The sequence below is a fragment of the Oryx dammah genome, unplaced genomic scaffold, assembly GCF_014754425.2.
Source record: "Oryx dammah isolate SB20612 unplaced genomic scaffold, SCBI_Odam_1.1 HiC_scaffold_13, whole genome shotgun sequence".
Classification (NCBI taxonomy): domain Eukaryota; kingdom Metazoa; phylum Chordata; class Mammalia; order Artiodactyla; family Bovidae; genus Oryx; species Oryx dammah.
The window spans coordinates 45,454,654-45,482,317 of NW_024070197.1; the positions used below are offsets into that span (position 1 = coordinate 45,454,654).

The 27,664-nt window shown below is 35.9% G+C and overlaps 1 protein-coding gene across 8 annotated transcripts in view; it reads right to left on the reverse strand.

Annotated features, from left to right (window-relative positions):
- Positions 1-27,664, reverse strand: part of CYLD (CYLD lysine 63 deubiquitinase) — a 67,682-nt gene that overhangs the window by 39,220 nt on the left and 798 nt on the right. For 3 of the 8 annotated variants that reach the window (XM_040253445.1, XM_040253449.1, XM_040253446.1), the window contains exons 2-4: positions 21,355-22,006; positions 19,912-20,214; positions 17,638-17,743 (exon numbers count right to left, since the gene is read on the reverse strand). In XM_040253445.1, coding sequence (XP_040109379.1) covers positions 17,638-17,743; positions 19,912-20,214; positions 21,355-21,858 — 913 coding nt within the window. In that variant the 5' untranslated portion in view covers positions 21,859-22,006. Of the gene's footprint in view, positions 1-17,637; positions 17,744-19,911; positions 20,215-21,354; positions 25,563-25,587; positions 26,269-27,664 lie in introns of those variants that run through there. The other 5 variants (XM_040253453.1, XM_040253451.1, XM_040253452.1 and 2 more) reach the window with 3 other exon arrangements.

A 27,664-nucleotide genomic window follows, 5' to 3' on the forward strand; every position in this document is an offset into this window, starting at 1 on the left:
CCAAAAAAGAGAGAAAGAACATCCTGAATTCTCCATCTATATAAAATTCTAGGAAATGTGACAAATGCATACCGACAGAAAACAGATCCTATGATTACATGAATTTTGGAGGAGGGAACAGGCAGAGGAGGGAGGAAGCAAAGGGGTACCTTGGGGTGATGGACATGCTCACTATCTTGATCGTGGTAAAGGTCACACAGGTCCAGACATAGAAAAAACATATCAAACTATATATTTAAAGTATGTGCACTTTATGTCAATTAAAACTCATTAAATTAAGATAATAAAAACAAGGTACCCAAAAATGCATAAAATATGCAAATACTGAACAACAAAGAAACAAATTAACCAAGAGGATACAGAAGAAAAATAGGTAGTTGGGGGGCAATGTTAAGAGGAAAAAGTTTCATACACCCTTTGAAAATTCTGTGCAAACGTGAATGTACTACATAATCTAAAAAATAAAATTAGCCTTACATTCCCAACCCCCAAAACTAAAGAAGACAACACAGACTGGACTAAAAAAAGCAGAAATTCAGGGGAAGCTCTAATTGATATTGATTAGCACTAACTGACTGATACACTTAGAACCAGACATAGAAAAACAGACTGGTTCCAAACTGGGAAAAGAGTACATCAAGGCTATATACTGTCACCCTGCTTATTTAACTTATATGCAGAGTGCATCATGCGAAATGCTGGACTGGATAAGCACAAGCTGGAATCCAGACTGTCAAGGGAAATATCAATAACTTCAGATACGCAGATGACACCACTGTTATGGCAGAAAGCAAAGAAGAACTAAAGAGCCTCTTGATGAAAGTAAAAGAGGAGAGTGAAAAAGCTGGCTTAAAACTCAACATTTAAAAAGCTAAGATCATGGCATCTGATCCCATCACTTCATGGCAAACGATGGGGAAACAATGGAAACAGTGACAGACTTCATTTTGGGGGGCTCCAAAATCACTGCAGATGGTGACTTCAGCCATGAAATTAAAAGACACTTGCTTGTTGGAAAAAAATACTATGACCAACCTGGACAGCGTATTAAAAAGCAGTCATTACCTTGCCAACAAAGGTCAATCTAGTCAAAACTACTGGTTTTCCCAGTAGTCATGTATGGATGTGAGAGTTGGACTATAAAGAAAGCTATAAAGAAAGACTATAAAGAGTGCCAAAGAAATTGATGCTTTTGAACTATGGTGTTGGGGAAGACTCTTGAGAGTCCCTTGGACTGCAAGAAGATCCAACCAGTCCATCCTAAATGAAATCAGTCCTGAATATTCACTGGAAGGACTGATGTTGAAGCTGAAACTCCAATACTTTGGCCCCCTGATGTGAAGAACTGACTCACTGGAAAAGACCCTGATGCTGGGAAAGACTGAAGGCAAGAGGAGAAAGGGATAACAGAGGATGAGATGGTTGGATGGCAGCACCAACTCTATGGACATGAGTTTGAGCAAGCTCTGGGAGTTGGTGATGGACAGGGAAGCCGGGCATGCTGCAGTCCATGGAGTCACAAAGAGTCGGACATGACTCGGCAGCTAGACTGAACTGAACTAATTGATATGCTTTATCACAACAGATTTAAGAACCTGAATATAAAGTCAAATTAGATATGTTAGAGGTTTTTAACATTTAAAACAATATCAGAGAGAGGAAAAGTTCTACAAGTTGAAGATGCCTGCATTTTTAGTCAAAGATATTTTTTCAGAAGCCTACTGTAACAAGCAATTGAATAGGATGAATTCTTTCCCAATCTCATAAACTGTTAAACTGCTTCCAAAACCTTTTTTTAAGGCTGAAAATAACTTTGTCCTACAACTGAAGGTAATTGGACAAGAAAAAAATAAGGAACTAAATGAGATATTATAACTATTTTTTTCTCTCTAAAGAAACGGGTGTTAACGATGACATGAAATACAGATGAAGACCTATTTAAATAAATGAAACTAATTCTCATTTAGCCAACTTTGCTTTTTAAAGTCTATTTGCAGGCTTTATTTTGTTGGCAAAAAAGTATAATTGATGTATTATGTAATAAAAGCTGGTATCATTCTTAATTATCTTCTATTCAGGGTTCATGAAAACCAAGCTTTAAAAGGGGAAAAAAGCATTATTTGCCTTGCTTGTCACTGCTCTGAGAGCCAGTAACAATGACAATGATAGCCACTGATCTGTAAGATTAGAGTTTGCCTGACAAGTGATTTCCAAGAGATTCATGTAAGCAATTTTGATTATTTTAATCCTACATCACTAATTAAATAAAATATAATTGTAAATGCTTTTGAAGATAAATACTACTAAAGATTAATTCTTTGTCAGCTTATACATAATTCCATCACATGAAAAATAGAAATGGTAGCTTTTTCTTTTCTTCTTAAGTGTTACTATAGAACCCAAATTCATTTACATTTCAAACCAAATTGAGATATGGAAAAAGTATACAGAAAGAATGCTCTAGAGTTTAAAAAAGGGGGGTGGGGGCATTTCAAATCTTTATTCTACAGCAAACAGAAAAACACAATCAATTATACATAAGGTAATGTCATATTTCAGGTACTTTTTCTTTCTTAAATTATAATACTAAACTAATGATTTCCCCAGCCTGGATTATATTTAGTTATAAAATGTAAAATTCAAAGAAATTCAATAAAGTAGGTAAAAAGGATGGTTATACTAATATGATTTTGAGCTCTCAAATGTAATCTTTGGAAATTAAAGGAAAAAAGGAAGAAAGAAAGAAAAAGAAAACCTATGGAGATATTTGATTTGGTAAGACAAGTTTAAATTACATTTATCCATGTGGTTCTGGAAGAACAATATTAGCAGAGAATTGGTTGTCCCTGTAAGAATAAACAATGAAAGAAAACTGATTTTACAAGGGATTCCCCTTAGCTATTCAGAAAGCTAACATTATAAAATTAGCATCACTCAGTGAATTTCTTTAGGACAGGGTTTCTCACCCTGAACAAAGATGACTTTTGGGACCAGACCTTTTTTGTGAGGATCAGAGGTGCTGCTCTCTGCATTGTAGGATGTTTGGCAGCGTCTCTGTCTCTGCCCTCTAGATTCAAGCAGCATTCCTACTCCAGAGTGACGACCATAAATGCCTCCAGACAGAGCAAAATGTCTTCTGGAGGTGAAGGCTCTGTACTAACGCTAAAAGTAAAACAAAAAACTTTAAAAATTACTTAATATACTGGGGGTGGGAGGGGGAAAAGAACCCATGACAGTCTCAAAAGAAAAAAACTGCAATGGATACTAATCCATAGATGATTCTGATGTTGAAACTGGCAGAAAAGAATCTTAAAGAGGCTATTAAAACCATGAAAACTATGCTTACAGTGAAGGAGAAGACAGGACTATCTCATCAGAGAACTAAAACAAGGAACTGGATGGAAAATCCTTAAAATACTTTTAAAAACTTAAAAATACAAGTGTCTCAATAAATAATGTATTGAATATTCTGGAAAATAATGGGGATAAAAGAAGGGGAACTGAATAAAACTGAAGGTAGAACAATAGGACTGTCTAAAGAACAGAGGGACTAAAATTTGAAAAAAAATTAACAGAAACTCAAGCACAAGGGTCAGTATCAAAAATTATGACATATATCTAACTGAAGGTACAGAAAGGAAGAGGAGTGAAAGGAACAGAAAAAAACATTTGAAGGAAAAATGACTAGATGTTTCCTACTTTGTTAAAAAATATAAATTTACAAATCTAAGTTTAGCAAATGCCAACCAGAATATAGATGAATAAAACCATGCTAGGCACATCACAGTTAAATACTGTAAGCCAAATATAAAGTCTTCAGAATACCCAGAGAAAAATAAAATACTATATTACATACAGAGGCACAATGATTCAAGCTATTGATGATTTTCATCAGAAACTGTAGAGGCTAGAAAATCAAATTTAAACCAGAATTCTATATATACCCAAAATATCCTTCAATATGAAGGCAAGATAAAGACATTCTCAGACAAAAGAAAATTAAGAAAAATTCATTTCTAGAAAACTTCACTTCAACAAACACTACAAGGAAGTTCCTCAGGATGAATGAAAATGACAAACAGATACACATCTTTTAACTCTTTAAAATATAAGTGATTATTTCAACAAATACTGTTTCCTGTGCATTTTTTAAGTACATAGATATAATATACATGACGATTAGTAACACAAAGAATAAGAAGTAACTAGATTTACATTGTTACAAGGTTTCTACATCTTATATAAGTATATATAAGTGACACAATATTACCTGTAACTAGACTTAAACATTAAGAATATATAATCCTTGGAGAAACCACTAAAAGTAATATGACAATGAAGTATAGCTTATAGGCCAATAGATTAAATATCATATAATTCTTAAAATTTTTCAAATAATCTACTAAAAAGGTAGAAAATTACTATAAGAAGAATGAAAAATAGGGGGACAAATAGAAAACAGATAATAAAATATTATTGGTTTTGAAACCCATAACAACAGTAATTACTTTAAGTGTTAATAGATTAACCACAACAACGAAAAGACAGAGATCATCAGACTGGATTTTTTAAAAAATGACAGGCATAAAAACCAACCAAGTGGGATAGAGTGGGAAAATGAAGTAAAGAAGGTGGGGAGGGAAAAACATCTTGATCCAAAAAAAACATGTTAGGGATAGTGCAGATAAAGTAGGACCAACACAAAACACACAAGACAGTAGAAATAAATCCAGCTGTCATGATGAAAAATATTAATAGATTAAAATCTTCAGTTAAAATATAAAAACTGTCAAACTATATTAAGGAATCGACTATATGTGGTAATGAGACATACCAAAAAAAAGGAACATATCTGGAAAATACTCACCAAAAGAAAACCTATCTATATCACACAAAACAGAATTTAAGTCAAAAAAAAACCTTACTAGAGATGGAAATAGTCACCACATAATGAGAAATAGCTCAAATTACCTGGAAGGTATAAAAATTCTAAATTCTAGGTACCTACAAATCCTCAACTTGTATGCAGCTAATAACAATTTCAAAACTAAAGCAAACACTCAGAATTAAGAGGAAACTAACAAATCCATCATCATATTTAGACGTTTTAAGGTGCCTTGTTCTGTAACTGTTAGACTTCACAATTAAAAACTCAGTAATGAAACATAAAATTTGAATGGCATAATAAATTAGCTTGACCTAAGGGACACATAAAATATGCATGAAATACATTCAACTACAATTGAAGAAAACACATTCTTTTCAAGTACACAGAGAACATTTCTGAAGCTTGGGATCATGTACCAGTCCATAAAGTCAGCCTCAACAAATGTCAAAGTATTGGTATCATATTCTCTTACCATATGCAATCAAATTGAAAATGAATGACAATGAAAACAAAAAGCAAGACATTTGAAAATTTTTAAAGTACATTTTAAAAGAGTTCATGAATTACATTAAAAAATCATGAAGCAAATTACAAAACACTTCAAATTTAATGGTAACAAGATAACTACATATCAAATTTTATGGAATCTATCACCTTAGATGCTTTATACTAAAAATTAATAAGCTAAGCATATGAATGTAATGGTTTAAAAAAATTGAATAAATCCACGAAAAGTCAAAGAAAAAATAATTTTTAAACTACTAAAATGGAAAATTAATATATCTAGAAAGGATTGAAGTGAAAGTATCAGTCGCTCAGTTGTGTCCAACTCTTTGTGACACCATGTACTGTGTAGCCCACCAGGCTCCTCTGTCCATGGAATTCTTTAGGCAAGAATACTGGAGTGGGTTGCCATTCTCTTCTCCAGAGGATCTTTCTAACCCAGGGACTGAACCCAGGTCTCCTGCATTGCTGGCAGAATATTTACCATGTGAGCCACCAGGGAAGCCCCAAGGAGCCGTGCTTGGCCCCAGTGCAGGGTGGGTACACTCCCTCCTGCCAAGGAGAGGGAGAGGGAGGTTCTGCCCACGTGCTGTGGCAGTTGCCACAGTGGCCACTTGGGAGTGGCAGCGGCTGGGGGGTCTGGCAAAACATGGCTTTTTGAGTAAATGCTAGTGAGAATCCTCCGTTAAGACTTTTTTCTGACTTAATTCACTTAGCATAATGCCCTCAATAGTCCATTCGCATTGTCCTAAATGGCAGGATTTCCTTCCTTTTTCTGACCAAATAATATTCCACAACATCTTCTTCATCCATTTACCTGCTGATGAACATTTAGGTTGTTTCCAAATCTTGGCTACTGTGAATAATGTTGTAATGAATACAGAAGTGTGATTAATTTTTTGAGATTCTGTTTCATTTCCTTCAGCTATACCTCTAGAAGTGGGCTTGCTAGATTGTATGGTAATTCTATTTTTAACTTTTTGAAGAGAAAAGCAAATGCTGTATGATTTCATTTATATATGGAATCTGAAAAGGACAAACTAAGAAAACCAGAGAGTAGAGTGGTAGTTACCACAGAGTGGGAGGGTGGAGTGACCAATCATTAAAAGACAAATGCTGTATGACTCCACTTAAATGAGGGGTACTTAAGAGAAGTCCAAACTATAGAGACAGAAAGAAGAAAAGCAGCTGCCAGAGGCTAAGGGTAGGGGAGAGATGGGGGTCTATTGTTTAATGGGCATAGAGTTTTACAAGATGAAAAGGGTTAAGGAGACAGATGGTGATAACTGTTACACAAAATTATGAATGCATTTAATACCACTGAACTGTACAGGTAAAAATGGTTAAGATGGTAATTTATATGTATTTTATCAAACAAAAATTTTTTAAATTTAAACATGTGCATTTTTAATTTTTTTTAACTTTATCCCAACACTTTCCAAGGAACAGGTCCTTCTTGGCACAGGCCTATTCCATGGCACTATGTAAAAAAAGTTTTAAACATGCAATGCAAACATTTTAAATATTTTAAAGCATACAAAAATTAGCAAACTGGAAATTAGCTGATTAAAAGAAAAGAAACATAGGACTATCTCAATAGATAAAGAAAAAAGTTTGATAAAATTCAATATCCCCTCATGATAAAACTCTTGGGGAAACATGGGTAACTTCTATAACCTTATGATAAATGACAGTAACAACAATAAAATCCTGTGATAAGCATCATACTTCATAGTGAAATGCTGGAAGCATTCACTTTAAGATCAAGAGCAAGGTGAAGATGCCATTCAATACTGTATTGATAGGGATACTAGAATAACAAACCACATTTTAAAAATGAAAGATATAAGGATTAAAAGGAAGAGGTAAAACAGTATTTGCAGATGACTTACTATTAAAAAATTAATTTACAGATAAATTGTGAAAAAAAGATCTTGATAAGATTGTTCATAACAAAACTCTGCAAACAAAAGTCATCTGAGATACTACTTCACAACCAATGGGATGGCTAGAATCAAAAGGTCAAATAATAACAAAGACATGAAGAAATCAGAATCCTGCTATGTGCTGTGCTTAGTCGCTCAATTGTGTCCGACTCCACGGACTGCAGCCCACCAGGCTCCTGTGTCCATGGGGATTCTCCAGGCAAGAATACTGGAGAGGGTTGCATGCCCTCCACAAGGGGATCTTCCCAACACAGGGATCAAACCCAGGTCTCCCACACTGCAGGCAAATTCTTTAATGACTGAGCCACCAGGGAAGCCGTCATGCAGAATCTTCATACAACACTATAAATTGTATAATGGTGTGGCCACTTTGGAAAACAGTCTGGCATGTACATACATGATTAAACATGAGCTACGCACGACCCAGCAATTCCGTTCCTAGATATATACCTAGGAGAAATAAAAGCATACATCCACACAAAAACCTGTACAGGAATGTGTGTGGCAACATTATACCAATACATTATAGCCAAAATATGGAGGGAACCCAAATGTCCATTGACAGATGAATGGATAAACTGTGATATATTAATACAACGGAATATTACTCAGGCATTAAGAACAATGAAATACTGATATATGCTATAACATGGATGAACCCTGAAAATTTTATGCTAAGTGAACAAAGTCACATCTTATGTTAACATAAGAGCACATCTTAAGTTATTCTGTTTATATGAAATGTGTACAATAGGCAAACATACAAAGACAGAATGCAGACTGGCAGCTGCTTAGGACAGGGGAGGATGGAGAGATAAGGGAATTATAGCTAAAATGTACAAGGTTTCTTTATAAGCTGATGAAAATGTTCCCTTATTGATTGCTATGAGAACTGCACACATCTGTAAACACACTAAAATATGCTGAGCTGTATGGTTTAAACTAGTGAATTATATCTCAATACAACCATTTTTATAACTAATTTCTACATATCAGCAAAAAACTATTAGAAAATATGTTTTACTTGATAATGTATCAGCATACATGCAAGAAATGGAGAAAATTTTTACCAGAAAGATTAAATAAATGAAAAGCTATACAATGTTCATGTATCAAGTTTCAATATAACAGAAATGTCAATTTTCCTCAAATTGTTTCACAGTTTAAGTGCAACTCCAATCAAAATCCCAATAGAACTCTCTTATAATATTTGAGAAGCTGACTGTTAAATTTACACTGAAGACTCAAGGACTAAAAACAACCAAGACACTCATTAAGAAAAGGAACAAAAAGGGAAATGTACTCTTACAGCTATTAGATTTCTTCTAAAGCTATGACACAGAAAGATCCATATATACACATGATAAACTTCATTTATACTCAGCAAGCATGGTAGAGAAAATTAGGAATACAAACTTCATATCCTACACAAGGTCATATCTAGGTATATTATCAATTTAAATGTGAAAAGAAAAATTATTAAACTTTTAGAAGACAATCTAGAGAACTCAGAAGAGTAATGAAAATATAAAGAATCATTAAAACAATGTGGTGCTGAGCATTAACAGACAATAGAAAGTACAGCTCAGTGGTTAGACCAAGAAAAAGCCTCAAAGCACTTTGCAAAGCCAAATTGCACCCCAAAAAAGGTCAAGGTCAATGTTTGGTGGTCTGCTATGGGTCTGATCCACTACAGCTTTCTGAATCCCAGCAAAACCATTACATCTGAGAAGTATGCTCAGCAAATCAATGAGATGCACCAAAAAATACAATGTCTGCAGCCAGCACTGGTCAACAGAAAGGGCCCAGTTCTTCTCCATGACAACACCTGACCACATGTCACACAACCAATGCTTCAAAAGTTGAACCAATTGCGCTACGAAGTTTTGCCTCATCTGCCATATTCACTTCTCGCCAACTGACTACCACCTTTTCAATCATCTCGACAACTTTTTACAGACAGAATGCTTCCACAACCAGCAAGAGATAGAAAATGCTTTCCAAGAGTTCCTCAAATCCTGAAGCTCAGATTTTTATGCTACAAGAATAAAAAAACTTACTTCTTGTTGGCAAAAATGTGTTTATTGTAAAAGTTCCTACTTTGATTAATAGAGATGTGTTTGAGGCTAGTTATAATGATTTGAAATTCACAGTATGAAACCTCAATTACTTTTGTATCAACCTAACAAATCAGAAAGAAAAAGACACCTATTATATGGTATCACTGATACACAGAATCTAAAATATGACACAAATGAATTTACTTGCAAAACAGAAAGAGATCCACAGACATAGAAAACAAACTTATGGTTACCAAAGGGGAAAGGGGATGAGAAAGGGATAAATTAGGAGTTTGGGACATACTACTACATAAAACAGATAAACAACGAGGTCCTACTATAGAGCACAGGGAACTATGTTCATTATCCTATAATAATACATAATGAAAAGAATATGAGTGTGTACATACACACACACACACACAAATATATGTAAAACTGAATCATTTGCTGTACTCCAGAAACCCAACACTGTAAATCAACTATTCAGTAAAAAATAAATAAAAAACAAAATAAAAAATAAATCACCCTTACACTCTGCTGGCAGAAATATAAATTGTTACATTGACTACCAAAAGCAATTTAGCAGTATCTAGAACAAAACAGACTGAGCACCGAAGAACTGATGCTTTTGAACTGTGGTGTTGGAGAAGACTCTTGAGAGTCCTTTGGACTGCAAGGAGATCCAACCAGTCCATTCTGAAGGAGATCAGCCCTAGGTGTTCTTTGGAAGGAATGATGCTAAAGCTGAAACTCCAGTACTTTGGCCACCTCATGCGAAGAGTTGACTCACTGGAAAAGACTCTGATGCTGGGAGGGATTGGGGGCAGGAGGAGAAGGGGACGACAGAGGATGAGATGGCTGGATGGCATCACTGACTTGCTGGACGTGAATCTGAGTGAACTCCGGGAGTTGGTGATGGACAGGGAGGCCTGGCGTGCTGTGATTCATGGGGTCGCAAAGCGTCAGATATGACTGAGTGACTGAACTGAACTGAGAACAAAACAAATGCATGCAGCTTTCCACCAAACAAACCCACTTCTGGGAATTTATCCTACAGCTAAGCTAGCACATGTAGAAAATATATATGTATGAGGTTAGTGCAGCATTGTGCATAATAGTAAAAATTTAGAAACAATACAAATATCTATTAATAAGAATCAATAAATTAGGGAACCACAATACCAATGGAAAATATGTACTATAAATAATGAGAACCTCAGATGTACAAAGACTTCCAAGATAAAAAGTAAAGAGAATAAAGCACGTGCAGAATAAATATTATCCTTCACGCCTAAAAAGGGAAGAAAGAATATGTACTTATACTGTATGAAGAAACTCTAAAAAGATATACAAGAAACTAATAACTAACTAACTCAAGAAACTAATAACTCACCCACTGGTGGGTGGCAAGGAGTGGAGTGAGGGGGCAACTAGAGCAGAGAGATAGAATGGAAACAAGACATCCTACTATACTGTTTCATTATTTTGATTTGAGATATGCAAATACATTTCTTATTAAAAATTATTTTAGTAACATGATAGTTACTAAACTCAAGGGTTTTTGCATTGGTCGAAATTCCAACAATACAATGTATATTTTATTACCATATGGTCTTTCATCTCAAAAGGAAGAAAATCTTAAATACTTATCTCTAGTTAATTATATGCATACTGAAGTATTTAGGATGAAGTGTACTGAGGTCTGTAACTTATTTTGCAATGCATTACCAAAAAAAAAGATGGAGACGTGCATGGATAGAGGGATGGATAAATATGATAAACCAAGTATTACACAAAAATGTTAATTATAGAAACTAGGTGGTAGGAATAGGGATGTTCAGTATAAAATTCTTCCAACTTTTCTGTTTGAAATTGCATAATAAAATGTTGAAAAATATTTCATTAAAATTTTAAAATAAAGAATTCACAAATCAATAAATAGACAAATCAACAAAAAACTGAGGAAAGACACAACAAGGTATTTATTAGAGGACATAAATTTTCCATAAACATATGAGAATTATTCAACCCTACTTGTGATGAGGGAACTACGATTAAAAGCACCCTGAGATACCATTTCTCAAAGGTATCAGATTGGCAAAAATTTTAATGGGTACCAAGTGTTGATGAGGATATGGAAATACTCAAAACATGAACAATCATTGACATTAGAATGAGTTATTATATCATGAAGTATTCACACAATGAAATATACTATGAAGCAATAAAGGTAAACAGCCTACTAATACCATTATTCACCAGAAAGAATCTCAAAATATACTTTAAGTAAATAATGCAATCATTACAGAATACAATCACTATGATTTTATTTATTATAAGTTTTAAAACAGGCTAAACTAAACAAGCTATTACACACCAATCCAATCCAAGCCACCATCTTCTGTCTCTCATATGGATAATTGCAACAGTCCCCCTCCTGATTTCCTTGTTTCTGCCTTCTAACTTGCAGCCAGGGCCATCATATTTAAATGGAAGTTACATAAGTTGTCCTTTGTGCAAAATCCACGTTAGCTCCCCAGCTCCCTAGAGTAAAGCCAAGAATCCATACACCAACCCATCTGGTCCTGCATGGTCCAGCTTCACTACCTCTCCTATCACTGTCCCTCACTCAAGCTACAATGAACCCCTTGCTATTCCTCAAGCTGGCCAAGCCCTCAAATCACCTTCATGTGAAGAGCTCAAATGTCAACATGTTAGAGAAGCTCACTGGGACTTCCCTCAGTTCAGTTCAGGTCAGTTGCTCACTCATGTCCAACTCTGCAACTCATGGACTAAAACATGCCAGGCCTCTCTGTCCATCACCAACTCCCAGAGTTTACCCAAACTCGTGTCCACTGAGTCAGTGATGCCATCCAACCATCTCATCCTCTGTTGTCCCCTTCTCCTCCTGCCCTCAATCTTTCCCAGCATCAGGGTCTTTTCCAATGAGTCAGCTCTCTGCATCAGGTGGCCAAAGTACTGGAGTTTCAGCTTCAACATCAGTCCCTCCAATGAACACCCAGGGCTGATCTCCTTTAGCATGGACTGGTTGGATCTCCTGCAGTCCAAGGGACTCTCAAGAGTCTTCTCCAACACCACAGTTCAGAAGCATCACTTCTTTGACGCTCGGCTTTCTTTATAGTCCAACTCTCACATCTATACATGACTACTGGAAAAACCATAGCCTTGACTAGATGGACCTTTGTTGGCAAAGTAATGTCTCTGCTTTCTAATATCCTGTCTAGGTTGGTTATAACTTTCCTTCTAAGGAGTAAGCGTCTTTTAATTTCATGGCTGCAGTCACCATCTGCAGTGATTTTGGAGCCCAGAAAAATAAAGTCAGCCACTGTTTCCATTGTTTCCCCATCTATTTGCCATGAAGTGATGGGACCAGATGCCATGATCTTAGTTTTCTGAATGTTGATCTTTAAGCCAGCTTTTTCACTCTCCTCTTTCACTTTCATCAAGAGGCTCTTTAGTTCCTCTTCACTTTCTGCCATAAGGGTGGTGTCATCTGCATATCTGAGGTGATTGATATTTCTCCCGGCAATCTTGATTCCAGCTTGTGCTTCATCCAGTCCAGCATTTCTCATGATGTACTCTGCATATAAGTTAAATAAGCAGGGTGATAATATACAGCCTTGACGTACTCCTTTTCCTATTTGGAACCAGTCTGTTTTTCCATGTCCAGTTCTAACTGTTGCTTCCTGACCTGCATACAGATTTCTCAAGAGGCAGGTGAGGTGGTCTGGTATTCCCATCTCTTTCAGAATTTTCCACAGTTTATTGTGATCCACACAGTCAAAGGCTTTGGCATAGTTTTTCTGTAACTCTCTTGCTTTTTCAATGAGCCAGCGGATGTTGGCAATTTGTTCTCTGGTTCCTCTGCCTTTTCTAAAACCAGCTCAAACATCTGGAAGTTCACAGTTCATGTACTGCTGAAGCCTGGTGTGGAGAATTTTGAGCATTACTTACTAGTGTGTGAGATGAGTGCAACTGTGTGTTAGTTTGAGCATTCTTTGGCATTGCCTTTCTTTGAGATTGTAATGAAAACTGACCTTTTCCAGTCCTGTGGCTACTGCTGAGTTTTCCAAATTTGCTGGCATGTTGAGTGCAGCACTTTCACAGCATCATCTTTTAGGATTTGAAATAGCTCAAATGGAATTCTATCACCTCCACTAGCTTTGTTTGTAGTGATGCTTCCTTAAAGCCCACTTGACTTCACATTCCAGGATGTCTGGCTCTAGGTGAGTGATCACACCATTGTGATTATCTGAATCATGAATATCTTTTTTGTACAGTTATTCTGTATATTTTTGCCACTTCTTCTTAATATCTTCTGCTTCTGCTAAGTCCATACCATTTCTGTCCTTTATTGAGCCCATCTTTGCATGAAATGTTCCTCTGGTATCTCTAATTTTCCTGAAGAGATCTCCAGTCTTTCCCATTCTATTATTTTCTTCTATTTCTTTGCACTGATCACTGAGGAAGGCTTTCTTATCTCTCCTTGCTTTTCTTTGGTCCAACGTCAGGAGCGAAGGCCATGAGGAGATATCCCACGTCCAAGGTAAGGAGCAGCGGCTGCCCTTTGCTGGAGCAGCCATGAAGAGATACCCCACGTCCAAGGGACTACTCTACATAAAGTAAAAACAAAATCCCACCCTTCACACCCTAGCAGATCCTTTCCGCTTACGTCGGTTACCATTCTCCACTCAATCAGCATCTAGTTGACCATTGTGGTTGTTTAGTCGCTAAGTCATGTCCGAAACTTTGTGAACCCATCGACCGTAGCCCACCAGGCTCCTCTGTCCATGGGATTTCCCAGGCAAGGATACATGAGTGGGTTGCCATTTCCTTCTCCAGAGGATCTTCCTGACCCAGCCATGGAACCCACGTCTCCAGCATTTCCTGCATTTGCAGGTGGATTCTTTACCATTGAGCCACCTGGGAAGCTCCTAATTGACCATATATCTCATTCATTATCTGTCTTCACTCTCTAGAATAAAAGCTCCATTTCTGAACTTTTATCTGTTTTGTTTCCTACTATATCCTCAACACCCCCCCCAAAAAAACCCTAAGGGTTTAATAACATTTGATAACATTTAATAACAAGCCTTTAGGCAATAAACATTTACTGTAACATCAAAAGGTATTTCAATATATAATATCACAAACTATGTTTTTCTACAAGCAGGCATGAAAAGGTAAATTAAGTATTACTAGATAAAATATCAAGCACATGTATGCTCCCCATTGAATATAAAGCATTCATTTCCAAAGGGAAGAAAAGAAATAGCTAAGAACCCAATGTGTAAGAAATTAAAACGTGATTTTAAAGAAATCAAGGAAAATAAAGTATGTCAGACTTTTACAAAGCAAAATTGAAACAAATTTATCATTTGAATCTCATTTCTCCAACTAATTAATGTATTCTTGCTGCAAGGCTAAAAGCTAACATAGGAAGCATTTCCTAACTCAGCAATACAAGCATTTATTACTTGCCAAGTCAACAAGGAATTAGGAACAGCAAAGAATACAGGCTAGAAGGAATCTCAAGAATCATCTAGTATTAATTAACCCTTTCATTTTTACAAAAAAAGAAACTGAGGACCTGAAATGACCTGTGGGGTACTCAAAAGTGTCCTATGTCAAAATCATCAATAACACTGATAGCAAAAAACCCCAAACCATTTTGTTCAGTTCTGATTCTTGATATAGCAAAAGTCAGCTTTTAAAGACTCAGAGACAAAATACATCTCCATAGAAACAATATTTGCAAGTATACATGTGAAGCTGACAAGTATGTTCTTCTATACAGGTCTTCATATCCCAAGTAAACACACAGGACTTGGGGTGAGGAGGTACTGAAAAGGGCAGAGCTTTATAATCAGACAAGCCTGGATTTGAATTCTGGCTCTACCAAAATCAAGTAGGATCTTAGTTGATCCTAGCAAATCTTATCCCTAAGCCCCAGTTTTTTTTCATCAGCAAAATTGGGATAATTAAGAGCTACCTTAGGGCTGGCTGGAGGAAGCACAAGCTGGAATCAAGGTTGCTGGGAAAAATATCAATAACCTCAGATATGCAGATGACACCACCCTTATGGCAGAAAGTGAAGAGGAACTAAAGAGCCTCTTGATGAAGGTAAAAGAGGAGAGTGAAAAAGTTGGCTTAAAGATCAACATTCAGAAAACTAAGATCATGGCATCTGGTCCCATCACTTCATGGCAAATAAATGGGAAAACAGTGGAAACAGTGGCTGACTTTATTTTTCTGGGCTCCAAAATCACTGCAGATGGTGATTGCAGCCATGAAATTAAAAGATGCTTGCTCCTTGGAAGGAAAGTTATAACCAACCTAGACAGCATATTAGAAAGCAGAGACATTACTTTGCCAAACAAAGGTCCATCTAGTCAAGGCTCTGGTTTTTCCAGTAGTCATGTATAGATGTGAGTTGGACTATAAAGAAAGCTGAGTGCCAAAGAACTGATGCTTCTGAACTGTGACACAGAAGAAGACTCTTGAGAGCCCCTTGGACTGCAGGAGATCCAACCAGTCCATGCTAAAGGAGACCAGTCCTGGGTGTTCATTGGAGGGACTGATGTTGAAGCTGAAACTCCAATACTTTGGCCACCTGATGCAGAGAGCTGACTCATTGGAAAAGACCCTGATGCTGGGAAAGATTGAGGGCAGGAGGAGAAGGGGACGACAGAGGATGAGACGGTTGGATGGCATCACCGACACAACAGACATGGGTTTGGGTGGACTCCGGGAGTTGGTGACGGACAGGGAGGCCTGGCGTGCTGCGGTTCGTGGGGTCGCCAAGAGTTGGACATGACTGAGCGACTGAACTAAACTGAAGACCTACCTTAATAACTTTGTCAAGAATGTAGAAGTCATCTCAGAAATTCATAATTCGTGGCTATTGAATGCAGGCTTTCTGACAATTCATAGCTGCATAATGTTCAATGAGAATCGCCAACTTTGATTGCCTCTGTATGTTTCATGATTAACATACTACTAGTAGACTAGCTTCTAACTACAATTCCACTAAGAGCAGGGAGAAGGTGATGCTGATGCTGCTAACTATAAGAATTTACTAATTAGTTGACATCAGCCATTAGGTGCTACTTCTTTGAGGTAACTTTATTTTGGGGGGCTCCAAAATCACCGCAGATGGTGACAGCAGCCATGAAATTAAAAGACGCTTACTCCTAGGAAGAAAAGTTATGACCAACCTAGATAGCATATTCAAAAGCAGAGACATTACTTTGCCAACAAAGGTCCGTCTAGTTAAGGCTATGGTTTTTCCTGTGGTCATGTTTGGATGTGAGAGTTGGACTATGAAGAAAGCTGAGTGCTGAAGAATTGATGCTTTTGAACTGTGGTGTTGGAGAAGACTCTTGAGAGTCCCTTGGACTGCAAGGAGATCCAACCAGTCCATTCTGAAGGAGATCAGCCCTGGGATTTCTTTGGAAGGAATGATGCTAAAGCTGAAACTCCAGTACTTTGGCCACCTCATGTGAAGAGTTGACTCATTGGAAAAGACTCTGATGCTGGGAGGGATTGGGGGCAGGAGGAGAAGGGGACGACAGAGAATGAGATGGCTGGATGGCATCACCGACTCGATGAGCTTGAGTGAACTCCAGGAGTTGGTGATGGACAGGGAGGCCTGGCATGCTGCGGTTCATGGGGCCACAAAGAGTTGGACACAAATGAGTGACTGAACTGAACTGAAGATTATTTTTAAGATGTAAAAGTTGAGTGATCTGTTTCTGATTACAGAGTCACGAAGTCAGATCAATTATACCACCTTGAAACTGGAAGAGATCTCATGAGGTATCCAGCAAGAATCCTCTCCACAATATATCAGATTATATTAAAATGACCAACTTCTACTAAAAGGCTTCTAGTTGAAACCAGGCTCTCACTCAAACGGGTAGCAGTTTATTATATTTTCTGACTCTTGCAATTATCAGAAAGGTTTAAAATAGACAAGCAATGAAAAAGTGAATGATAACAAATAAAAGGTACCCCATATTCACATACTTTCAGAAATGAAAATCTTTAAGTATTTTTATCTGGGGGTAAGGAAAGATATCCTATGTAATAACAATTCCATAATATAAAAGTCAAGTTCCAAAAATGCATCTTGAAGCTTATATTTATATCCTCATAACTGAATATGTCTTAGAAGCTCTGCCTTAACAATATATAAAACACAAAGAAAACATACCTGGGATGATGTCATTGATATGCAAGAGAATTGTACTTTCAACACTTGCAAAACTACAAAGCTGCACTCCATCAAATCTTCCATCCCAGTTGCCAATAGGATTATCCTAGAAATTAACAGAATAAACTTTAAAATCCTCAATAAAACAAATATGAAAGCATATTTTCCACAAGAGGATCCTCTAAAAAATGAGATCCAAGAATAATCAAGCCACAGAAACCCACCTGGTGAGCAAAGGATCAAAAGCATTCATCATACCTGACTAATAAATAGTCCATATGACATACATCTGCACTGGTAGATGCAGTAATCATACACCGTTTCACCCAGAAAGCTGCCCCTAATTAACCCCCGCTTGCTCTAATCACTCCTTCACATTCCCTGCGCACTTACATAAATGTTCAATTTGATTTCCTATATAGATAGGAATTTTTTCCTGTAGACACAAAGTCTATTTTTTCAATTGTTCTCTGTCATTTTATGGGTTTGCAAGAATTCCCTTCCAAATGGAGATCTTTATATTAATTACTTTATATTCCAGTGTAGCACCAACTTGTCCAGTGCTGTTCGTGGAGCTAGATTAGGAAGACCGTCCAGTCAGACAACTGCCCTGAGCACCAATGTGGACAGCATTCTAAATAGCACTGGAAATAGAAGGAGATGAACACTATTGCATTAGCCAGAACTTTCCTTTCAAGGACTGCACTAGGGGGGTTTGGAACGAATGTTTGCACAAGCCAACTGGAAGACAGACAGAGGCGGGGGGAGAAGCTGGTGGTGCAACGGCTCAGCAGACGCCCCAAGTAAACAAGATGCTACCTACACTGCCATCTAAGGAGAGGAAGGCCTAAATGGCTTTTGCCAAGTTTGAGGCCTAAATGACCTAAAGCAAAACAAAACTAACTCCAATGACCTATGGCCCTCTTTCTCCAACCTTCCCCCTGCTCAGCCCACACTCTCTTTTCTAAACAAGTTCTGAATAGTTAAAGATTAATGGTTTAAAATGTGTTATATTTCTAGCTATTCCGAGGGACCTATGTATTTAACTCTGGCTCTAACTTTTCACATGGTAAATATTCAGTAAGTGTTTATCTAAACGACAGAGTGAGGTTTGTTTAACTAATGGGTATCAAATAGAATTTCCTTGGATTTCCAAGCAAAGTGTAAGAGAAATGTACACTAGAGCATTCATATCCTACCCAAAGTATAACTGAATAGATAAAAATAAACACTAAAAGCACCATGAATACAAAAGTCTATTACTCACAACCTCTCCCAATTCATGCTGGTGTTTAATAATTCCGTATGAATTTTCTTCATTATACCTAACAAATTCTTGTCCATATTTTCAATCTATGATAAAAAATGTTCTCAAGCCTTTTTCTTCTCCTTCTCTTAATCCCACATGCACTGGCCAATTTGCCACATTGAGATGTATTCATTATTAACAATTATGACTGTAAGGTAACATTAACAATGAGTGACACAAATGAAAAGACAAATACTGTATGATTCCACTTATATGAGGCAAAGAGAATAAGCAAATACACAAAGAAAGAATTCTGGTTGTCAGAAGAACACTGGCTGAGAGGAGTGAGTAATAGGGTGTTATTGTTTAATAGGTACAGAGTTTCATTTTGGGTTGAAGAAAATGTTCTGGAGATGAATAGCAGTGATGGGTGCACAACAATGTGAATGTACTTAATGTCACTTTAAAATGGCTAAATTGGTAAATTTTATGTTTCATAAATTTTACAATTAAAAAAAAACTTTTTTGAGTGAAATACACCCTATGAAGGCACTGAATTGTGTTTTCCTCTGAAGCAATGTGCTGTTCCTCTATTCAGGCATTTTCCATAAGTGACTTTTACACTAAATCATTAAAATCAGATCAGTCAGTAAAATTCAGCAAAATATTATAAAAAGAGAAACACAGATTACAAAAAAAAAAAAAAAACCCTTTTCAAAATAAAGAAAACTAAGACATAATGCAATATATTCTGGTGGGGGTTTTTTCTGTTTATTACACAGCGAATTTAAAGACTGAAAATATTATTTCCATTTATTCAGACTGGAAAAATGAGTAACCATAATTCTACAACTAGACTCCTATCCCATATTAACATTCCTTTACTAAAGATAAATTAGAACATGCTCTTTAAATTACTACAAATTAGTCTATTTCAAGTATTCAAAGTGTTTAAGCTGTATCTAAATTGGTTATAAAACTAACAGATATATACAACAAAGACAATATAATTCAAAATTTCTTACCATGTCCACACCAACAAAATATCCTAAGCTTTCTTTGCCTGGCAAAACATCACAGAATATAACCGTTCCAGATTCTATAGTTTCTCCAAGCTTCAAAGAAACTCTGGAGTTTATTTCCAGTGGGGGTAGTTCAACTTGCATTGTATCCACTGGACCTGCATAATCACTTTCCAATCCAGTGTCATCATCTTCTATGAGTTCTAGCTTGTCCAACGCAACAAATACTCCACAATCTTCATCACACTGAAAAAGCTGCTTCCCTTGATATACCCCATCAGTGAAACCTTGGCCACGACCTTCTTCCTAGTTTTTAAATGAGAGAGAAAAAAAAAAATGAGTGACTGACAGAGAAAGATGATCCCTAAGAAAAAAGATGCACTCTGTGGACTTCAGAGAAATCACTGAACAAATTCTAAGTGACACATATAAGAAATATAATTATTAGCAGTTGCCATTGAATATAGGGTGTTCAAAAAATAAGGAAGAAACTGTATCGGATGCTGAAATAAAATTACATGATAATTTTAAATAATAACTCTACTGTGAGAGAGCTTGGGCTGGATTTCACATTGTGGTTTTAACAAAAATTTTGTCATAAAAAGAAAAACTTATTTTAACAGTAGCGTTATCTCCATTTATTGAGCACGTACTATGTGCCAGTCACCATGTTAAATCCTGAATCAATATATCACAAAAACACTGCAAGTTGTGTATTAATATCACTATTTCACAGATGAGGATGCAGATTTAGAAAGCAGTTTGGTTAAATAACCCGGTAACTCAGCTAGTAAATGGCATAGCTGGGATTCAATTCTCCAATTGTTTTACAATTTCTGCTTAAAAAACTTAAAAAGCAAACGAGGCATGAAATTGTATTTGCAAGAATGTCAAAATGTAACTAACACTTAAATTCTTGAGAATATTAATTTTGGAAACATTATCACAGAGTTCTTGGTTTTCTTTTCAGTGCAAACAAATGTCAACATGATTTTCACATATATTATCAGGGACAAACATAAGCCAGTTGCAATTGCTACAACTTATATATCCAAATTTTGTTACTTAATAGTATACTTCAAGAAAAGCTAAGAAACCTACAGATGATAATGTCACAGGATAATTAACAATTTTAAGTAATTTGTTTACAATTGCTAAGAGTTCATTTTTAGCATTCAAAATATGAAAGTCTTCAATAACTACATGATCTATTTGTATATTTCCTACTATACGTAGCTTTTCAAAGTTTTCAAAGCATCATCTTTGTATCATCTTACTCTATACCATTAGAAAGTAAATCCTCAGGATTATGAACATTAAAAAATATAGAATTCTGGGAAAACTTATTTTGTATTCAAAAAAGGAAAAAGAAAAATGTATGTGCACACAGACACAGACACACATAAATACACAGCACAGCCCACTAAGATGACTTATCAAACTTACCAGTAATTCTACTCCAAAGAATATTCCCGATACTGTCCTCTCTGCTAATAAAGGTCCTCTGAAGCGCACAACTCCAGGAAATTTTTCTTCCCCAGATCTCAGCTGGACTTTCACAGGGCAGCCCACATCTATTTGGAGGCCTTTACTTAGTCTGTTTCTGTTTTTAAACAAGCTGAACCTCTCTTCACAATTGGTAATTGCCAAAAGTAACTCTGTGAATTTCTCATTTATTTCTACAACATCCTTTTCATCAACAAACAGAACTGCATGTGGTTGCTCTAGAATTTTTAATCCAATCTGATTTTTCTTGCCTTTGGCAGAAGGAATCCTCGAAAGCCCCACAGAACGGTCTTGGATATACTGTCCTATACTTCCCTTTGGTACTTTAAGGAGTTTTTGTGTTTGTTTGTCTGTAACACTGCATTCTTGAAGAAGCAAATAAAAAATCCGCTCTTCCCAGTAGGGTGAAGTAACTTTTTCTTGGCTCCATAAGCCCGAACTCATTGTGATATTAACTCCAAAATATTAACTCAAAAAAAAGGGAATTACTAAGTGTGTAGTAAAACCACAAAAGATAAATTCATTGGCAGTCCCAAAGCATGTTTTTAGCAATTTGGTGTCCATGCTGTAAAAAGACAGCAAATCAAAATGCCTGGAGGACAAGCAAAGAGAAACTTAACACTTCACTCTACATGAGCTAAAATTAAGGTCAAAGACTTTTTAAATTCTTCATTCAGCTAGTAAAAACACACACACATACACATAATGATATACTTTCAAAAATATCTTGAGAGGTTAAAAGACATATTATATTACTTATATCTACTGTAATCTTGCATATTTAATATAGGAGATTCAATTGTAAATTATCTCCAAAGACAATACAATAATGTTTGTTTCCAAGGCACTGAAATTTATGAACTCAGATTCTAGTAAAATATAATCTTATATAAATATTCTGACATTTTTAAACTTTAAAAAGTAAAATTAATAGCCTCTGCCTAACTTAAATGAATAAGCTGCTGTATTTGGACAAAACACACAAATCAAAAAGGCTATTATTTCTATACAAGTAGTTTAAGTAAAAAGTTACCCATCACAATTATGTTGAACATTTTTATCAATAAAAATATCATCAAATCACATTCTAAAACTTCGCCACAATTCATTTATCTGTGTGCCATATTTTGATAATGGAACATTCTATCTAACTCAGCTTCATTTTCTTATCTTACACATTTTGTCCTTAATAAGGAAATGTTAATCATATTAATCATAGCTATCATTTAATCACTCTCAATCATAAAGATCAGATACTATAAATCTGCTTATATTAACAATGTCGTAAAAAACCAATTTTGTAGCCATCAAAATTGGACTACTACATAAGGAAGAAATACAACTGCAGTATAGTATCAAGCATAAAATGTTTTTATATCACAAGTCTAACTATGTAGACAAGGAAGAAAAGATTGTTTCTTTTTCACTTTCAAATTTTCATTTGAAATTTTTACAAGGATACTCATCTTCCACAATTAAAATAGCCTTCCCAACCCTAGTTGAATCATAGGTTTAAAACTATACAATTTCATCAATTCAAGTAAAGACTTTATTATGTTAATTCATTATCTTACTGAAAACAATGGTTCTTAGGTATTCTCTGTCACATGCATGTGGCTATTTGGTTTCTAAATACAGTATTTATTCCATCCTCCTGTGAGGAGGTGATATTCATTTCCATTATTCGGGATAAGAGCAGCAGGTGACAGCAATATCATATTCATCTATTTTATTCTTGGAGTTAAAAAATAAATATTCCTAAAACTAAAGAACCAAATTTTAAGTTTAGCCATTTAACTTAATGATTAAATACAAAACCTGGCAAATCTACACACAGAACAGTATTTTTTTACAACACATCGGTAGTTAATGAGGTTTTTCTATAATGTAAAGTTTTTATTAATAAAAAGGCCCTCTACAAGCTAGAATGAGGCATGAGAACTGCCCGAGCCAGGTTAAAGGGCTTTGCTGTTCTTCAAATCAACATCACTGAAGCATATGCACAACATTTAGTGAGGGCAGGTAGCATAAAGTGGTTTTCTCTTTTTCTATGTGTTTGCCTTAATTCCACTTGAGGGCACTACTTCAGCAGAAACAGGATCAATTTACATTTGCCACTTATATAAGACACCTGTGGAAACCCTTATCTTGGCAACATATAAGCAAAACTCCTGCGGTGAGCTACCCAAACAGTGACCCAAACCTTAATTTGGCTCTATTCCTTAAAAGTTTCCAAATGCAGTATTTGTTATTGCAGACTAAAATTCTTCTTAAATGTCAGCATTTTTCAACAAGGAAATAGTCTCAATTTTATCTTGAGCACTGAGTTACTGACATAAATGTAAATCATTGTATGTGGCTGTCACTATAAAAAGATGTTTGTCTCTTAAGGGTTTTATATTATGGTTTTCCTGAGTTCTTGCATCTTCCTTCTCTAGATTCACACTCTACCATTTTCCCTTGCCATCAGCCATTTTCTGTGGTTTCCTGCAACATGCACTTGATTTCTTTTACAGCTTTCCAGCTTAGTATTTCTAATCAGTTCTGAGAAGCCAGGTAATGAAATATGGTTGTGTGTTTAAAAAGATAAAACAATAACAAAAAGAGGAATACATAAATTCTGAACAGGTCTTTAGGAGTAAAGCGCATAGGCTTTATTTCACAGGCATTATTTCTGTTGCTCCTGGTAGGATGAGATGGTCAAAAAGCAACTCCTAAAAAAGTGAAGTTGCATTGTTCTTTTTCAAATGTATTTAAATATTTTTAGTCAAAATTATTTTTAAAGTATGGCAATTCTGTTTTGAAAAGAATTTTTTTTAGTTTCAACAAATTATGCCTTCAAATATTAAAATTAAAAAATTCTTTGAATCTTAATAATTAGTATATGCCAACAATTCTTGCTGGATTGATTCTCCAGCTTCATAATCCATGTCACAATTTAAAATAAAAACTACCAGTGCTAATGGAATTTCCAAGACAAAACTAAACTACTATGTGGAAGGCATTAGGACACCCTATTTCAAATCAATTTGATTACAAAAGGTTTTTTGCAAATCATTTCAGAGCCGGTACACAGTTAAACCAACTACTTTGGTTTATAAGAAGGTTGTGGGCAATTTAACAACAGTTATTATGAACCATATTTTAAAGTGAACTACACAAGGAGCAGTAACTTTTTTCTGACTTGTATTAGCATAAGTAAGAGTGAACAAACTCATTAATAGTAGTTGTCATGTTAGACAACCAGACCAGCCAAAGTGAAAGTTACAAAATATTTTAAAAGCATTATCCAAAAATAAAAACCACATTTTGTATAACCACATTACCCAAAAATGTGGTTTTTCCTCTTTTAAAGAATACATGAAAAAAGAATAGGTTTGGAACTATCATATTAAAAACTGATTCTCCTGATTGTAACTGATAAAGTTAAACAGGAAATTTTATGGCTCTACTAGAGATATATAAGACAAATTTAATGATCATTAATATCTCAGTAAACTGGCATTACTAGAGAAGGAAATGGCAACCCACTCCAGAATTCTTTCCTGGGAAATTCCATGGACAGAGGAGTCTGGCAGACTGCAGTCTATGGGATATCACAAAGAGTCAGACACAACTGAGCAGGAGCATGATACTGGCATTACAGCAGAATATGCTAATAGAGACTGTTCTCCCACTGAAGAAATGAATATGATGCCAACATTCTTCTTTCACTGGGACAAGCACAACACTTAAGTCTTAAGAACCCCAAGCAGTAAAAACTGACTCAAGACCACATAAGATTTAAATCACATTGTCAGTGAGTTCTTTATCAATCAAGGTTTGTTAGCTTAGTATTTTTATGCACTCAGCACAGCGGTCGAAACTGAAAAATACAGAAGATATAAGATATGTCGGCTGCCCTCATTTTTGTTCTCTTATTACTTTTCAGGCCTAATTGTTTAAAAATTACCTCTAACAATATACTGTACTTTACTTTGAAACAATTCATCTTAATACCATTGTACTTATTTCAGGCTGGAAAACTGAGTAATACTATAAGTGCTGCATGAACATTCTCAAAGAGTTGTAATACAGAAATATTTTTAACCCTGAAGCCATGCTGAATAGGACTTTCTTTTGACATTTCAGAAGAGGTTCAGGTCACACAGATTTGAAAATATATGTGGTTACCTAAGCTTGTTGATAGGCCAGGATCCTGAGTAGAGGAGAATTTAATTGTATTACAATAAAGTCATTAAACCAAGATGATGGTGGAAAGGCACAAATATCAGTTTCCTATCAAAGGCAATGAAAAGAAGATGATCAAGAAATATGTTTTACATGAAGATACTAAAGGTCCAAATTAGTTCTAAAAGATAATATACAGCACAGATGAACACCATTAACTACATAAAACTGACAACAGCTAATTTATCTAGAAGAAACAATATCATTTTGAGTTTCAAGTTATCAGGTTACTGTTCAAAGAACTCCACTAAAGAAAACAAAAACATACAATTCAATAACATTCTGCATCTCCTGAGATACCTGGTCTTGTTTTAAAAACAAGGGGCTATATAATCAGAATAAAAATTATAATACCAAAAGCTGCCCATAATTATAAATAGCAAAGAAGTATGGAGGCTAGTGTGAATACCCTCCAAAAAAGAATATATACAGGACTTTCCCCAAATTCTTCTAACTAGAATAATTATCATTTTAAAAGAGAATATTTCTCACTGAAAGAACAAGTTTGTCCATTCCTAAACAGCAGAGATTCCAGAAAAGCGACCAGGCCAGAAAAGAGTCAGTTTTCCTCATAATAACTTGTGACCCAAGAACACACATATTCAGGCCCTAAAACAAGTGGGATTTTTGAGGTTTAAAACAAAGTCTGGCTCCCATATTTACATATTCATGTCAAAAGAACCAGGAACACTCTGGTCTTACCAGAGTTAAACCTGGCCACTGCACTTCCAAACTGTGAATTCCCTAAGTCCTTCATCTTTATATTTCCACTGCCCAAACAAGGGCCTGACAGTATGTTAGACATTCAGTACAGGAGAAATGAATGAATGATTTGGTTAACTCAGGTGATAATAGTGAAAGTCAAATTTTCTATTTCCTCATCCTAATCATTTAAGTGATTAAAAGCTTCTTTTAAAAGAAGACTCAGGAGTTGAGTATTTAACAGTTTTTACCTAATCTCCTAGATAAATAATAATTCTAATTCTCTGACTCAACGAATGAATGGTCAGTCTTTATGCCACTTCATTGTTATACACTTAAGTGGAAATAAATAAGGAAAATTTCACAAATAGGAGAACTTGTTTTGAGGTTCATTTGAAATTGGGTTCCTAGATCCTCACACCATATCTGGATGTCTACGTGTGATTGTACAATTCTGTAAAACCAAATACCCTGACAAATTTAAGATCACCTAGTGAAAACAAGGAACAAAACACTGAAAGTTTGATGAATAGAATAATTACTCTTGTCTTCTTATGTAGACTTCCTTAAACAAAATCGCAGCTCAAGCAGTCCAGATCATAAGAAATCATTCCTGTAGCATGTCTGTTGTTTTATATAACAAGCGCCCTGATCTTACCAACTCTTCACAAAAGTTACCCTCCAAAGAAAGGCTTCTTCCAAAGAGTACTGTAAAATTTTGTAGCCGAACATTAGAGAATGTTCTGGGTATTATCAACATTCACAGTATATGAATTTCCACAAAAATTTCCAGCAAATCATTTTCACCCAATATTGTGCTAGTTCAAATCCACCCACTACCCAGTAGGGAACTAGCAAGCTAAATTCTTAAACCATTCAGTCTCCTCGGGGCGTGAGGGGGTGTGCAGAAAACCAACGCTTGAATGAACACCCTCTCTCAAGGCCTGGATTTTTCTCCAGGAGCCAATGACTGCAAAAGGAACAATCTTATTAAGATCCCTATTAGCTCTAAATCAAAAGCAAGGCAGGCAATGCTCCTTAGTTAAGCTAACCATATAACTTTCCAGGGAGTATGGGGAGAGGATGGGGGCAGGCGGGATGGGGGCTGAGAGATTGAAAGGCTTGGTGGCTGGAAGACGACAATCATCCGAAAACATGCAAATGCCACGGGGCGGAATAGAAAAGATGCCAAGTACATGAATAAGTGGGCAGCTGACCCGGCTGAGAACCAAACCTAGGAACACCATCTTCCGTCAGGACTTCACGATTTCCCCAGAGATCTTTAAAATGACAATAAGGGGGGGGGGGGGGGGCGGTG